General features: G+C 38.3%; 1 protein-coding gene across 1 annotated transcript; it reads left to right on the top strand.

Moving 5' to 3' along the window:
- Window positions 1-1,608: 1,608 nt before the first annotated feature.
- On the top strand, window positions 1,609-13,664 carry LOC104527233 (protein O-mannosyl-transferase TMTC4-like; the record flags this gene model as incomplete). The annotated part of the gene is made up of 4 exons (XM_010170899.2): window positions 1,609-1,824; window positions 6,641-6,756; window positions 8,872-9,088; window positions 13,566-13,664. Coding segments are annotated over 4 exons (648 nt in total), but the record flags the coding sequence as incomplete, so codon positions are not given.
- Between the last annotated feature and the right edge of the window lie 2,533 nt (window positions 13,665-16,197).

Here is a 16,197-nt window from a genome sequence, read left to right as displayed (position 1 = left end):
AGATGAAATACCTTGCTTGGGTGGCGGGGGTGATGCTGTACCTGTGCTGTTACGGGCGACGCCAGGCACTTCCCTCGGATTAACAGCCTTGCTTTTAGTCTTTGTTTCCGTCAAACTAAGCGCACAGACAGGGCTGAATCCCTCAGAGAAAAGGGTTTGCTCTTAAAGCGGCTGGTCTGCTTTGCTCTGCTGAGGAGCTCCATTGTCTCCCGGGTTGCGCAGCTCCATGTCCCTGACTTTATCTGAGTGTGGGGGCACTGCTGTGTAGCCCCCAAAGCGAGAAGGGGCACTGCTGCCACAGGGAGAGCCGCCTGTCCGTGTCCGTGTGTCCGTGTGTGTATGTACAGAGTCTGGTCCGTGTGTGTGTCCGTGTATGTACGGAGACTGGCGATGTGTGGAGACTAGAATGTGGTGTTGCAAAGGGCTACGAAGCAGTTGCCTCAGCAGCTCTAATGGTCAAGTCTGTTCAAGAAGTCAAATGACGAGGGATTTCTCCTAGATTGTGTGAAGACATTAAATGCAACGTTTTCAGGGGTGCGACAGTTGATTTAAAAAGCCAATAAATACAAAGAAAGTTAATAAGCTAAGCTTTTGCCCCCAGAAATTGTGAAGCTGGGTTACTATATGTACCTATCATTCTTGGGGCTTACAAATAAAAACTTTATATTCTGTCCTGCTTTTACTGTGGTTTTCCATTCATAACCTCCTCCCCCTGCCATTGAGAGCAGCAGTTGATAATAACAGCACTCACAGTACTGTTGTAGCATGAGAGAAGCAGGAGCAGAATAGCTGTTCAGGCAGAGGGCTGGCTTTAGAGCATCAGAAGAGACCCTTCCAAGTGAAGCTGGCTTAGGGGTAGACTTCCAGCCTTAGTACCTCCACATTGATATATCCCTTAGTGTTGTGGGATTGCACAGTCTCTTTCATCTGCCTCAACAACCTCATAATCCCATGAACACAGCGGTGGAATTTAGCCTATACTGTATTTGTGGTGTGCAGAGTGATCTAGTGAGCGCTACTTTGGTCTTCATTGTGTGCGTCTTCTTGTTTCATTGTTTGAATTGTTGAAATTTAGGGCCCGGCCCATTAATGGCTATCTGTTATATGTCCACCTGTGGTGTTTGTATGAGTTCCTTTTATGGACTATATGTAAGAGGAGATCCTTTAATTCAGTTAGCAGAAGATTGCTGAGCTCTTTTTGCAGTTGATGGTGTTTGTTTTTCACACTCACAAGTTCTCTTAGGAACTTTAGAAATGCTCCACAGTCTCTGTGATGCCCTGGTTTGTTATACTTGAAAAAAAATAGCAAGAAACAGAAAAACAGTGATTTGCTCAAGGCTTTAGAATTTACCTGTGCCAAAGCTTTAACTTAGAATCTAAGAGGTTCTTGGCTTTATCTCTGTGCTCTGACCATGAAAAACTGCCTTTCTTCTACATTTGAAGTAAAAAATTATGTTTACATATGTTCCAGTAATTATGAAACGCACAGAGAGAAACATCTTAGGTTGTATGAAACTTCATTCTCCTCTCCCAACCCAACTCTCCATTTTTAAGTTCATTTTTAGTGAAATGCAACTATAACTGTGCATTTGTATACATTTCTTTCAGATTTGCAACCAACATAATGCTGAAGCTCCCAACTTGGAACAAGCATTTCACAGAATGGCACAAACAGAACCTAATCTGGACCATGACATATCATGGTTCCTCCTTCCATCATACTGGGCTAAAATGGCTGTGGCATTAATTTCCTTCCTCTGTTTTGCTAACAGCTATGATGGAGATTTTGTCTTTGATGATTCTGAAGCCATCATCAATAATAAGGTTTGTCTTTCTTCTTTCCCCCCACCCCCTTTGACATAAATGGTAATACAAAATTAAATAACAACAGTTGATCTAATTAGGCCCGAAATATTCATCCTAGTAAAGAGCTTCCTTCTGATATTCCTTTTTTTGAACTTCATTTTTCTGTTGTGTTTTATTATGTTGTGTTGGGTTTTTTTTTAAGTAAGCCTTATTTAAGGTTGAGAAACAATCTGTACAGCAGTAGTCTGCGGAAAAGCTAGAAGCATGAGTATGCTTAACCAAATCTTATTCCTAAAGCTATTTGAATAACATGGTTTGGGTTCTTGTGCATATACAAAATAATGAATGAATTCAACAGCTCTTTTTTTTTTTTCCTCAGAATGTGTTTCCTTTCATTCTTTTGCAAGTGAGATGCTCTGCTTAACAAGTGTTGATGCTGATCAAGGGGAAGGGATCTTTTTGCAATACCAAATGGACTTTGCTTGTCATCTAAGAAAGCATTATCTGATTCGGATTATGTTGATTTTAACAGGAGATTTTTTTCATTATCATTATGAATAAGCCCAAAGAATAAACTTACTCTGGTTGCAAGATACATAGTGAATCACTATGCAATTGTAGGGTGCAGGGTTTGTCCAGCTGTGGTTTATATCTCTGAAAATGTTATGGAAGCAAGGAAAGCTGCCTTTTCCTGTGCTCCTTCCCCACTTAATGTTCCTGTGACAACAGTATTTTTTTTTTGAGAGAGGCAGAATATTCTTGTGATCTATTTTAAAACTACATGCAATTAACAATCCTTGAAATACTTAGAGATTAACATGTGACTCGAACAAACCTCTAGCTGAGATTCTTCTGACTTGGAGGAGTTGAGCGTCTTCAGTTGCTGAGACACTTCATAGAACCTCATGTAGCAGTTAGTGAGTGTGTGCTCAAGGGTCGGTCTTGGTGTTACTCAGCAGCTCTCATGCTGTTCTGGAAGGTACTTGTTAAATGTTTGGAAAGAGAAACACGGAGTAAAAAGAATCACCCTCTGTTTTCCTGAAGCCATGGGGATACAGGGAAGATAATCTAGAGACTCATGCTACTAGAAGAACACAAGTCACTTTTTTTGTCTTTCACAAGATTTAGAGACAACTTGATCACAATGTGCCTTTTAAAATCCCACAGAATTACTGTTTCCTCAGATAAATTTGTGTTATGCTTGTGTAAGTCATTATACCTTGAGTTAGAAATGTATGGGAGGAAAATACATCCACCACATTGGAAATAAATCTCAAAGCTTCTAAGAGAATACTATAGACAAATTAAGGACCTACAGTGTTGTGGTTTGTTTTGTTGTTTTTTTTTTTTTTTTAAGAAGCATTATATTTCAAATTACACAGTTTCTGGCAATGTTTAATTCTGCAAAGTTTTATTTGGGGCACAAGTATAATAATTTTAACTTCCTGAAAGAATGAACAAAAGACTGATGTTGGAAAAAGGCAGATTGTTTTGTACATGTGCAATTTCCAAACTTGTAATCTTTCTCCACTTCTTTCAGTCTTTACTTTTAAAATGTTTCAGTTTATCTGTGCAACACAACAACCTGCACCAGGATTATAGCTGTTGACAATGCTGAGAAATTCAACCAACTGCTTATATAGATTCATACCTTGTCTGTATGTTTGAAAAACTGGGAATAAAATGAGATTTTTGTGACAGTATAATTTTAACACAGGGGTCATATGAATATATGGAAATACAAAATCTGCAAGAAAAATACAGAGACAATGAGTTCACCAGTTTAATGGGGAGGGAGAACATCTAGCAAAGGCACAGTTTATTGAACAAGGTATAGCATATTTTATTCCTATTCAATAGGAGAGACAGCAGGTTAAGTAATTTTGTAGATTTACTGAGTGTTACTATACTACTGTTTTCTTGGATACCACACAGTGACCTTTTTGTTAATTTACTGGCTCCCCCCCCCCCCCCAATCTTTTTTTTTTTTTTTTAGTGAGAGGTACAGTTAGTTGACCCCATACCTACTATATCATGGAACATTCTGTTATTAGATTTTATTTAGGCTCAGGGCTGTTTTCCACATGCTTTCTTGTCATTTTAAGCAGCATTTTTAACTGGTACACAATAGTGACTTTTGTCTGTGTTTATTTTCTAGCTTGGCAAGACAAACAGTCAGATTAGGAGGAGCTTCAGACACAATGGGTCGTTTTCCATAAGCCTTTCTATAGAAAGCTGACCTTTCTTCAAGTATTGAACTCTGCTGTCTGTAAGCTGCTGCTAATCAAATATTTAGAGATTCTTTGATATCTACTTTCAGTTCTTAAAGAGAAAATCATATGTACCTTTTAAACAGCTGTGTCTCTCTTAGAGCAAACCATTCCTATTTTAGGGTAAGTCCACCAAGTAAGAGAATTATTAGAAACTTTTTCTCACAGAACTTGGATACAAGAGCAAGATACATGACTGAAGATTTTTAGGTCACATGAAAGTGTAATCTAATCACTAAGTAATTCCATGTATTCGGCTTCTCCTGCATTCTTCCTACAGAAGACAAAAGAAGGCTGATTCTAGCAGAAAGGGAAATCTAGCCTTGCATATCTCGAATATATTTCCCATCTCAAGTTCTTGAAGACCATCTGTGACATAGAAGACATACTTTTAAAATTTTAATACTAAAAAAATGTCTCTCTTTCGTAGTCCCTTTCTTTGGCAAGTGTACATAAGGAGCAGTGCTGTTGGCTGGAAAAACAGTCGGAGTGCCACAACGCCTACTAGCAGTTGTCCCCTGCAGGGTACAAAGACTTCAGTAGGTGTTGGTGTACAACCCAGTCCCAACTTGCCCCTGGAAAAGCAGGCTATATTGATTAAACAGGCTGCTGATTGAGTGCACTCCTGCTCTGAGAGTCAAATTATGACCTTTAGGGTCTGTGCATACCAGTGAGGAATGGAACAGGAATTTAGGTGCCTAAGGCCAAAATTGCTCTCATGACAGAAGAAAGAAATTTGTGGCTGTTACTTGGCAATAGAAACATCCATGAGGGAGTGAAGAACTTTCTAACCTTGATTAATCTTAAACCCAAATAGGATCCCCTGTGAGTCTTGATTTCTTAAGATTTCCCCTGAGAATGCCTTAATTGACAGCTGCAGTATAGGACTTTTCAAAGACCACAGTGTTAGCCCTGCTCTCTTTTTTGCGTTTTGATTAGTAACCTATTAGAGAAGGCTTCACTTCCTTTGACAGTGTGCTAGGATTTTTAGCCTACTTCCCCCTCCTATTTTTTTTTTTTTTTAACTGGTTGTCTAATACTGACCAAATTTGATCAAGTGATAGAAATAAATCTCTTCCTGGATTTTTGGACGGATGAAAGTCAGACTGTGTTAAGAGAGAAGCAAGAAAAATTCAGCTATTTTAAGTTTGGTGTAGCAGCAGCCACTCAGCATGGCCCAGACATTTGGCTGTAGCTTGGGACTAGCAGTGGTATATGTTCTCTCTTGTTTTGCTGGCAGGCCGAAAGTGCTAGCTATGGGTGAGATGGAAGGTACTGGAGACCACAGGAGGTGCTCGAGATACCATGGAAGCCAGTGAAATGGTAGCAGCATTTGAAAGGAACTGGAGTTAGTGAACAAAGGGTATTGTAATGTGGGAATCTTGTAAATAGATGGAGATGTAGGAGGAATAAGACATAAGACACCAGGCTTTGTAAGACCTTTCATGGTCTGGTTTGTCTGCTTACTTGTGTTTATACTGGCTTGTTAATCTGCTTTGGTTTGCTGGTCTCGAGCAGTTTCGGGGGAGAAGGTGGGAGTGGAGTAACTTGTGGTTGATGGCAGGTGTAATGCCAGCACTTGTACAAAAGCTTTTCATTTGCTGGTACAATTTTGTTCTTGGGTTCTGTCTTAAGTGTATTTAACCTGCACATATGCTATAGCATAAATTGTATTTAATTGCTTCAGGGAGACAGGAGAAGAGGGGCAAATAGAGATGAATACGTTCATTTGAGCTTCAGCTCGTCCTCACAGAAAACTGAGGTGGTTGCTACCAAGGTCTTTATTTTTCTTTCTCCAAAGTTTATATTTTCCATTCAGTAGTCTAGGTTGCTTGGATTTTTTTCATATCAGCATGGCTTTAGGATAAAAAGAAAGATTAGACTTTTCCTTTGCAGTGTTTTGTTTTTGGTTTTTTTATAGTCCCCTACCCCACACCAAATTAAAATAATTCATTACTTTTCTGTCTTCTGCTATTAATCTTTTAGAGCAGCATATAGAGATTTTGATTCTTGCTTTCATGTATTAAGAATTTTTAAAAAGCACTATTTGAATAGTGTCCTTTGCGAAGTAAGGTTTCAAAAAGAGCTAATTGTTGTTTGCTATCTCATTGTGTCCTTGCTTTCGTGCTTTTATTGGTAGTTGTGCTATTGACACTGGTAGAAAAATAGATATTTGCAGCAGTTTGTAGTTGCCCTCCTTCATCAGATAACCTAGACCTAAAATCAAAGGCTTTTTACAAAACTATGAGGTAAAGAGTTTTTTAATGTGTTTCATATCTCAGCTGTTGACCAGATTATCTGAATACACATAGCTCTACTAAATATCATATAGTGATGCCTACTTAGAGAACACAAGCATTTTGGCCTTTATGATGCCAGCCATCCAAGAAGTGACCTTTATTGCGAACCTGGGTACCTTGGCAAATGTCAGTAGCGAGCCAACAAAACACCTGCTGCTTCCATGTTAGCATGAGCTTGTATTAGTTAGAACTTGTTTGTGTTTTAGCTGCTTTGAACAAAACAGAAGTGTTAAGAATCTGATAATTTATTATGTTTCCTTTCAGGACCTCAGGGCAGAAACCCCACTTGGTGACCTGTGGCATCATGACTTTTGGGGTAGCAAACTCAGCAGCAATACCAGTCATAAGTCATATCGACCACTAACTGTCCTAACTTTCAGGTGAGACTTGTCTTTTTGCTCGAGGTCTGAATTTTTTTAACATATATTGGCTCAATTGATTGTAGGGAGGAGGCAACAGAAAAGGAGAGAGACGAAGTATCTGGAGGGTATTTGGATACCTTTCCTGAATATGAATTTCCTGTTCACTACCTTAATCTGAAACTGAGTTTTAATTTTCAGTTTGTTTCTTTCCCAAGGCATACGTTATTTTGACATTCTGTATTTCAATGTACCTTTCAGAGATTGCATCTTATGCTCTCATATACCTTGGTACTAGGGGCAGTATGGTTCAGTATATAGGTCCTACCATCAAAGAACTAGGAGGTGTACATTCTGTTCACTTGGCTATGCTACTACTTATACTGCTATTGTAGTTTCTGTTCTCTGCTTTCCTGGTGACCTCTGTCAGATGATTTGTTATAAATAGCACCAGTCTTCTGTGGCTTTTTGCCACTAGGTCACTGAATAGTTTTCCTACCTCTTCTCCCCCTGATATTCTAACTTGAAGTGTTTATGTCTATCCTAGTGAGAGATAGAATCCTAGAGAGAGATGTCTGCCTCTATATACAACTTGCTGGTTTTCTCAAATAACTTAAAGTTTATGAGGATTACTTCTGTGGATGCTTAGCTCATATTTTTTGCACAAAGATTTGAGCAAGCAGTAGACCATGTAGAAATTGGGCACAGTAATGCAGAGAATCTTTGAGGACTCAGTCTTAAGTTTCTTTATTTCCCACCCCACCCCGTGCAACTCAGTGTTGTGGATGGGAACCTGGCACTGGTTCTGCAGTTGTGTCTGGTCTAAGCCAGGAACGAAGTGATTGCAGAAGAAGTACTCCCACTCTTAGTCCTTGTATTCAAGCAAAAACTTTGATTCTTGAGTGCAGTGTCAGTGTTTTAAGTACTTAGTGCTGTGTGTTTCACTGTCTGTTGGACTTTCTTCACATTTTCATCAAGGAAAATGTGCAACTGAATAGAATATGTCAGAGTCTTAAACCTATTAAAGCTTTCAGTGCATTACACAGCACGTGATTTCCTTTCTTTTCAAGGTCTCTGTGGTACATTTCGTCTCTAGTAACATCCTGGTTAGTTTAAAGAGTGAACTGGGATACAGTCATTACTATATCTGAAAATATAGATGAGCATGTGGAGGTGGTCCATAAAATGCTATTTTCACAAGTAAGAAATTGATTTTCTTAATTTCCCTAAGCTCCAACTTTTATGTGTATCACTTATATAATAGGTTAGAGTTTTTTAATAGATTTCACTTAAGCCAGATGCAGACTGACCAAATGAACTATATAAAATCCCCTATCCAAACTTGAGTTTCTGTATATCTCACCAACTGATAAAAGTATACAGAGAATAAGAAGATACTTCTCCTTTTTCTTCTCCCTCTCCATTTTACCACAGAGTTCCTATCTTGAATAAGATTTTAGACTGAATTTTCACTTACACCTCCTTCTGATTCTAATACTTGCATGAAACCTCTCTCTAACCAGACTCACAAATTAGTTACTAAGATGTGCTGACTGCTCTCTGGATTGACACTGATTGTACCCACATGGTTTCCATATCATCAGTCCAAATGCTAGGACATTTTTCCAGCTAAAATGTCAGTGGAAATCATAGTCTCAGTGCATATTAGTTTCCTCACTGTATGGATTTAATTAAAATAATTTAATTATATTGGTTTTGGACATACTTTCTCTTAATCCTAAGGGTATCCCCCCCCCCCCACCAGTAAGCTGGGTTGTTTATCTGCAGGACACTCCTGTGTTGCAGCATTGAAGCTATGTGGCTGACCAAAAGCCAGTTCGAAGTAACCATGGGTATGATTAACATAATAGCATTAACATATGTCTTTGGAGAGGATAGATATTATGCTGAATGTGGTATCCCATATGAATACCTTTGAGTAAAGATCAGGATATTGTTTCTAGCCAACTGTGGTGGCTGTGTGGTAATTCTATGCGTGCTGGGGTTTGCTGGTATTTTCCAGCCTTTTTTTTTTTTCCTGTGTGTGTCTAATATAATCTAGCTATAGGGTTTTCTGTTTGTGTCTATCTAACCCTTGATGTAATTCCTAGCCTTAATATTTTTGTTTCTATATAGAATTAATTACCTTTTTGCTGGAGGCTTCTACCCAATTGGTTTCCATGTCATCAATATAATACTGCATTGTACTATCTCAGTGTTGATGGTTGATGTGTTCTCGATATTATTGGGTGGACTGCAGTTCAGTAATAAAGGAAGAAGGCTAAACCTGGCTCCAAAGACATCTCTTCTAGCTGCTTTGCTGTTTGCTGTACATCCAGTGCACACTGAATGTGTAAGTACTGAATAATTAGCTCCAATGATTTATATCTTCGAAGTTCTTGACCATCATTACTAATAAATTGACATAGCCTTATACTCTACATATTGCTTTTATATGTACTTAACGCTTCTCTTGGCACATGTCTTATAGGAACAATCAAATATTATGGTTAGTATGTCCAAAAGCTTGTAATTCCACAGGGCTGGACCTTATTAAGGAAGATAAATTAAATCATTTAAGTACAATAACTAAAGAAGGATAGCCATAAACTACAGAGTTTCCCTAATTGCTGGATTAAGAATTCATTACTAGAAATATTAGCTCATGAGTAGCCAAGGAGAATGTAAGATAAACTGCAAATGCATAACCACTTTTAATTTCCATTTGCTTTGATTAAAAGAACCACGTAGATAGAAGATTGGGATAGGGGCTTTATATGAACTCTTTATGTGACTGTATTAGAGTACTACATCCAGTTTTGAATCCATGCTGCAAGGAGGACACTGGGAAAAATGGAGAGGGCACAGAAGAGCCATGAAAATGATTAAAGGACTGGAAATCATCCTGTGTCATGAGAGATTGAACTCCATGGGTTTATATTTTTAATATGAAGGAGAAGATTAAAAGGTTTTGGGTTTTTTAATCACAGTCTGTAATTATGAACATGGGTGTGGTGGTTTCATCCTTCTGGCTTGCAGTCAAACACAGCCTGCTCTCTCACTCTCCCCACCCCCCCACCCTCCAAGGGGTAGGGGAGAGAATTGAAAGGAAAAGGGCAAGGAGACTCACAGGTTGAGATAAAAACTATTTACTAATTAAAATAAAATGATAATAACAACAGTGATAACAGAATGTACAAATGAGTGATACACAGTGCAATTGCTCACCACCCACTGACTGATGCCCAGCCTGTGCCAGCCAGTGATCCCGGAGCTGAGACAGTCCCGAAAATGAAACCCCGGGAGAGTGAGCCCAAGCGATCCCCGAGAGAATACCCCCGATTTCCAGTCAACCCTGGTCAATATACTGACATGACGTGACATGATCTGGAATATCTCACTGGCACATCCAAATGACAGTTTGGGTTTTACTATTCACTGCGCTTCTCCCTCCCAGTCCTGGTGCAGCTGTGAACCAGCCAAACACGGTGGCCTTGAGCTCCAGCAGCAACTAATAACATTGGTACTTTATCAACATTCATCTCATAACAAATCCCACACTGGAACTAAAGCACAGCTATTCTAGCTAAGAAGAAGAAAGATAACTCTATCCTAGTAAAACTGGGACAATGGGGAACACAGATTTTATAGTAGTGGGCCCTTTAATAGTGCAGACAAAAGCGAAACAGTGTCTGGAATTTGTACATGTAAAGATAGAGAATAGAAACATGGCACATGTATAGCAACCAATTAAAATACCTGACCAAAGATCAAAGTCCTTATGTGGAAATTCTAGTGAAGAGGAGATGGTTTTCTTAGAAAGTTCTTTTGCATTCATACCTAAGAAAAACTTCTGGCTTCACGCCAGTAGGCTTGCTGGATGTGGTCCCCAGTTGCTTGATCTTGTAATACTGAATAAATGAAATATAAAATAATCACAATGCAGGAATCCTTTTTTTTTTTTTTTTTTTCTTTTTTAGGAGTTTGGAAGGACTGAGCTACTGGAAAAGTACTAACTTTAACTTTGATGTTTGTGCTAGTAATGAAAACTGAATCCTCAGTGCACTTTGTTCTATATATGTGGCACTGATTTTTTTATTTATTCACAATGTGCCATGGTTTTGGCTTTTTTCATTTGCTTTGCACATGATTGATGGGGAAGAGGTTATGGAAAACTATGCCTCTCAGCTGACTTGGAACCCTTCATATATTGGGAATCGAGAAATGGTGCAAAGTTATGTACTAGTAATTTGGCACCTTTTTTGTCAATGTGGCTAAAACATCCTGCCAGTCATTCTCTGGTGTTTGCTCGCCTGCAGAATAACTTCTTTCTGAGAGGACATTGTGCTAGTGTTACTGGGGCCCCTTGTATTTCTTCTCCAAAATGAGTTCTAGATGTCAGAGTGAAATAAAACAAGTCTTTAGTGCTTTTGATGTTCTGATGTTTAAAGAGATAATCTCACTTAAGTCTCAACTTTGTAACAGACCTACTATTGACTCCTTTATCAATATCCATAATTTTATTTTTCATTCCATTTGACTCCTAAAATATATTTAAATCAGCAGGCAAATGTTAGTAAGACCTTGGTCATGTCAAATAAATTAGAAGTGATGGGGTCTGCTTCCATATGTGAGGTTTGAAGACTTGTTTGGGCAAACATTGGAAGAGGAAAAAAGTAACATGCTTGCATACTCTGTCTCTTCTAAGATCCAGGAGTGAACAAAGGCCTCTAATCATTTCCACAATGAATAATGAATCTTGCTGCACTGAAGCAGTCATTATACTGCTGCTGTTCCAGCACGTGTGTGTGTCAGGTAGCATCTCTTCAAAGCGTTCCTCATGATTTTAAAGCGGTGAATTTTAAGTATCATGACATCTTGGTTTTGAGAGTGGATGACATATTTTGACATAAAATTATGAAGAATCTGTCTGTTTCCTGCTTTGGATCTTGGTATATACAGCACAAAACAAACTGTCATGTAAAACAGATCTTGAAAGGTTTACTGATTTCAGTACCTATGTTAGAAAAACATCTGTCATTATCAGTTTTCTACCTACAAGTAAACACTCTTGTGGTGTAATTCTCTCTTCTAAAAAATGTTTATTCTTTATAACACCTGAGTGATGAAATACTAAATGAGATGGTCATAAGAATATACCTGATACTAATTTAAATACTGTATTTTTTTGTTTACCTTGTTACCAGAGACTATAGGCCTGATCCTGCATTAGAGATAACATTGTACTGTTGGAGTCACCTGAGGCCATATGTGTTATTAGCCTCTTAATCTCTTTGTTGTAACAAGTTGCTATTTATTTTCAAAATTGCATCAGTTCACCTTTACTTTTATCTCATTAGCTGAGAGCAGCTTCTGAAACAGACTGGCACATCGTTATTTTCACCTATCCAAACTACTGAAGTTAATTCTCATAGTTCCTCTATAAGATAGAAAAAGAAGCAGGGAAGTTAGATGCATGGCTTTGGATAAATCGAGACGTTTCAAGAATCAAACAGTTTTTTCCTTTTATGGTGCTCAAGTGAAGCCGAGGGTAAAGTGGGAGAGAGTCTTTTCAATGGATTCAGTCCTACTCTCATGCCTCTGCGCTTCCCTTTCTCTCTCTGATGTTATTTAGAAATAGTTGCTCCATCACGTCAGACTGACACAGAAAAATACCCTTTTCCTAAGAGAGGGTTAGCAGGTGCCTATAAACAAAACAAAGATACAATTTATCTTTTTACTTTCCTCTTTCTGTTCACACAATGGGACAACTGGTGTACTATACAGGAACCAAAGTTTCTGCTTTTGAAACATCACCTCAAAAAGTGGATTTAAAAAAAAAACAACCTGTAGCTGTTCTGCCCTGCTTCAGAAAGGCTTCTGTGTACATCTTCTCTGGAAACATGGAAGCCAGCACTCCAGGAAGCAGAGCTAGACTGAAAAGGAAAGGCTGTTCCCATGATCCTTGCTCTGGTTGTACGTTCTAGTGAGGTCCCAATATCAAGGCCTATACAGTCCCCTGCCAACCCCCGTGTCATGATTTCCACAAAAAATAAATCATTATGTATCCTGATACTTGTGTAACTGAGGAATGAAGGTCCAAAAATATGTCATGCTGTGTCTCAGCAAGTTATTGTAGATACAGTTTAAGGGCTTGAACCGAAGCTTGTTGATGGTCCTGAACATGCTCTTGATTTCAATAGGTTGGCACAGATCTGGAGTACAGAGGTCCTAGAATGCGCTTCTCACTTTTGAGTTAGTACAGCTTCTGTTACAAGATACATTTGGAGGTAGCTCTAATGCAGTCAATTAATAAAACACGGAAAACTGCCAGAGGGGGGTTATTTTTTTTCCTGATTCTGCAGGCTGGGAACTGTTTGTCCATTCTGAGTGTCCAGACTGCAATTTGAAGGCTGGCTTGTCTTCTGAAAGTGGACAGATTTGATTTGCATTTCAGCAGAGCTGCCAGTTTTGTTGGATGTTTGCTAAGAGTTCTACTGAAAGGCAGCCTGATCCAAAAAACAGAGGGAATCAGGCAGAGTCTACATTTTATTCAGTGAGGTCCTTCTTCCTGTCTTAAAACAGCCATTTTTCATAAACGAAAGCCAAATCATTTACCTAGTTGGTACCAAGCAATACCAAATCAAAATGAGGATGTGGATTAGAAAACTGGGCATCGTTAACCCAGTAAACCAGGCTCAAAAAAAAAAAGTGATGCAGTGATATTCTTTTATACCTTTCATTTTGTATATGTGTGTGTACCTTCATTTCAGGTTTTCTAAGAATGAAATCTGGTCATCTTAAACTTTTTTTTTTTTTTTTTTTTAAAGGTTGCTGGGATTGTTGGCAGAGCAGACCTACTGTGTGCCCTGTTCTTTTTGTTGTCATTCCTTGGCTACTGTAAAGCATTTAGAGAAAGTAAGCATTCTGTTTGCCCCTTTAATTTTATATTGTGTATACTTTCTGCATTAATACATTTCAGTGAAGTATAGCAAAACTAAAAATATCAGCTTGATGTGGTTTGAATTTATTAATGTTTATACCGTCATAAAATATTTTTAAAAATCCCTTTCTGCTTTAGCAGGTATTTATTGTTAGAAGAGCTGGAAGGGTTGCCATACCTGATTCCTTTTAAACACTAAGAATGTATTTTAAGAAAAGTCTGGTGTATAATAGACTTATTTTTTAAATGTTATCTTGTTTAGCAGCATAAAGAAATATTTTAATAAGTATTTTACAATGAAATCAAATCTGTAAATATATGTTCTTAAATATTTTACTAGACTTTATGCCATTATGTTGGGATGGCTTAAATGGGAGCAAATTTTAGGAACCTTACTTGTATTTTTTAATTAATTGTAAAGAATTATTCATATGAGTAGACCCTCTAAATTCCTGCAGTATGCAAGTGCTGGCATATACATGCTGAATATAGTGTTACACATAGAGTTTTTTTGTAAGACAGCTGTATTTAACATGAACAATTCCTTTGTAGTTTTTTTTAAAGTAAACTTTTAGATCTGTTGTATTATTTGATCTGAATGCAGGTTGGCAGTTCAAATACAGTTGTGGAGAAATTATCCTGAGGCTCTGTTAAATAAACGCACAAGAACACATGAATTCATGGTTATAAAGAACCTATACAGGATATACAATCTGGTATCTGAATGTTCCCAACCACAGGAAATATGGGAATCATTTGGTGAACTCATGAGGAGCTGTGTTGTGAAGTTTAGATAGTATCAGTTCAACAGGCATGGCCTGTAATGTTTAACTGGTGTATTACAGAGGTACCGAAGTGACTTGAGGTGATCTAGCTTAACAACATAGTCATGGCATCATAGAACTTAGCGTAGACTGAGAGGGCTAAGTTAGTCCACCATGAGCTCTAAGATGCTGTGAATAGCTCCTGCTAATTGAGTTAAGATCGTTTAGAACTATTTTGCAAATTTCTACAGCTGATATCATAAGTTTAAGTTAATCTTTGCCACTTCAAATGGTACTTACTGTGATTCCTGTTCACTAGTGATATTTTTTCTCCCCTTTGAGTCAGTTTCATTTCTTTCAACTGAACTAATAATTTCTTGATGAAAATTTGCCTTGGGATCTTTCTTGCTCATCTGTACTTTTCTCACCTATTTTACTAGGTATGATTGTGCTTTGATGTTTCTTCTGTTAGTGCCAGAGTAAATTAGACAAATGAAAACATTGGCTATGTGCCTTCCAGTTTGTTGGTATGGGTAGACCTATATGGCAGGGGTAATAATCATTGCCTGAAGAACTCAAGAGCCAAATTCTTAGGATGACCTTTGGAGACTTTTATATAGGACTCTAATTATTTTGTAATGGACGATATCTCAGGAGCGATTAAGAATGTGATGTGTACTCTGGTTAAGGATATTCTGAGTGCTTGTACAACTTGCGAAGGCCAATTTGATAGGTTTTAGATGCAGGTGTCATTTTAATAGTATTCTATAGTAAAAGTTCTTGTCATTTATACAAAAGAAGAAAAAATGTTGTGAAGACAAGATACTAAGCAGCACTTAGTATTTTTTATTGGACATTACATCATAATAGGGTCAGAGCTGTGTCTCTTAAGCAGAGTTGCCAAGGAAAACTACAGTCCGACAGCATAGTTGTCCCTTTTCTCTTTCATACCAGTTTTCACTCCCTGCTTTTCCCTCAGTAAATTCTTAAAGAAATTTAGACTTTTTTTGTACTCAAGTATTTGTATCCAAGTTACATACTTGAGCCTCTCCCAACAATTTCCTCATTTTGGGTAGCTTGGTGACAGTTTCAGGTTCTTGCGGATCCTATTTACAGTGTCCTAGATGAGGGAATGAAAAGTGATTCCCAGCCCTGTGGAGAGCACTAATAAGTTCTTTAGCAGATCTTGCATGGAGCCTGGAGGGAAGAGCCCAAGCTTCAGAGTATTTCTCTCCTCTGAACCTTACATGATTTGCTGCAGACTGATGAGCAGTGTGCCAAAACCCAGGCATTTCAGAGTCAAGGTTTCAGATCAGAATGGTTCTGGTCTGAAAACTGATTTTTAAATGCCTGGGTGAGTTTCATTGCTCATCCTGGATGTGCCTTCCTGTGAAAATCGTTCATTTGTAAATTGAAAGGTGGGTGAGATAAACTATTGCAGTTGGAAGGGACATAACAACAATCATCTAGTCCAACTGCCTGACCAATTCAGGGCTGACCAAAAGTTAAAGCGTGTTGTTAAGAGCATTGTCCAAACGTCTCTTAAATACTGACAGGCTTGGGGCATCAACCACCTTTCCAGGAAGCCTGTTCCAGTGTTTGACCACGCTCTTGGTAAATAAGTGCTTCCTAATGTCCAATCTGAACCTCCTTTGATGCAGCTTTAAACCATTCACATGGATCCTAGTACTGGATCCCGGGAAGAAGAGCTCAGCACCTCACTCTCCACCTCCTCAGGAAGCTGTAGAGAGCAAT

The sequence above is a fragment of the Antrostomus carolinensis genome, unplaced genomic scaffold, assembly GCF_000700745.2.
Source record: "Antrostomus carolinensis isolate BGI_N321 unplaced genomic scaffold, ASM70074v2 scaffold24156, whole genome shotgun sequence".
Lineage (NCBI taxonomy): Eukaryota > Metazoa > Chordata > Aves > Caprimulgiformes > Caprimulgidae > Antrostomus > Antrostomus carolinensis.
This window is presented reverse-complemented; position numbering and strand designations above follow the sequence as displayed.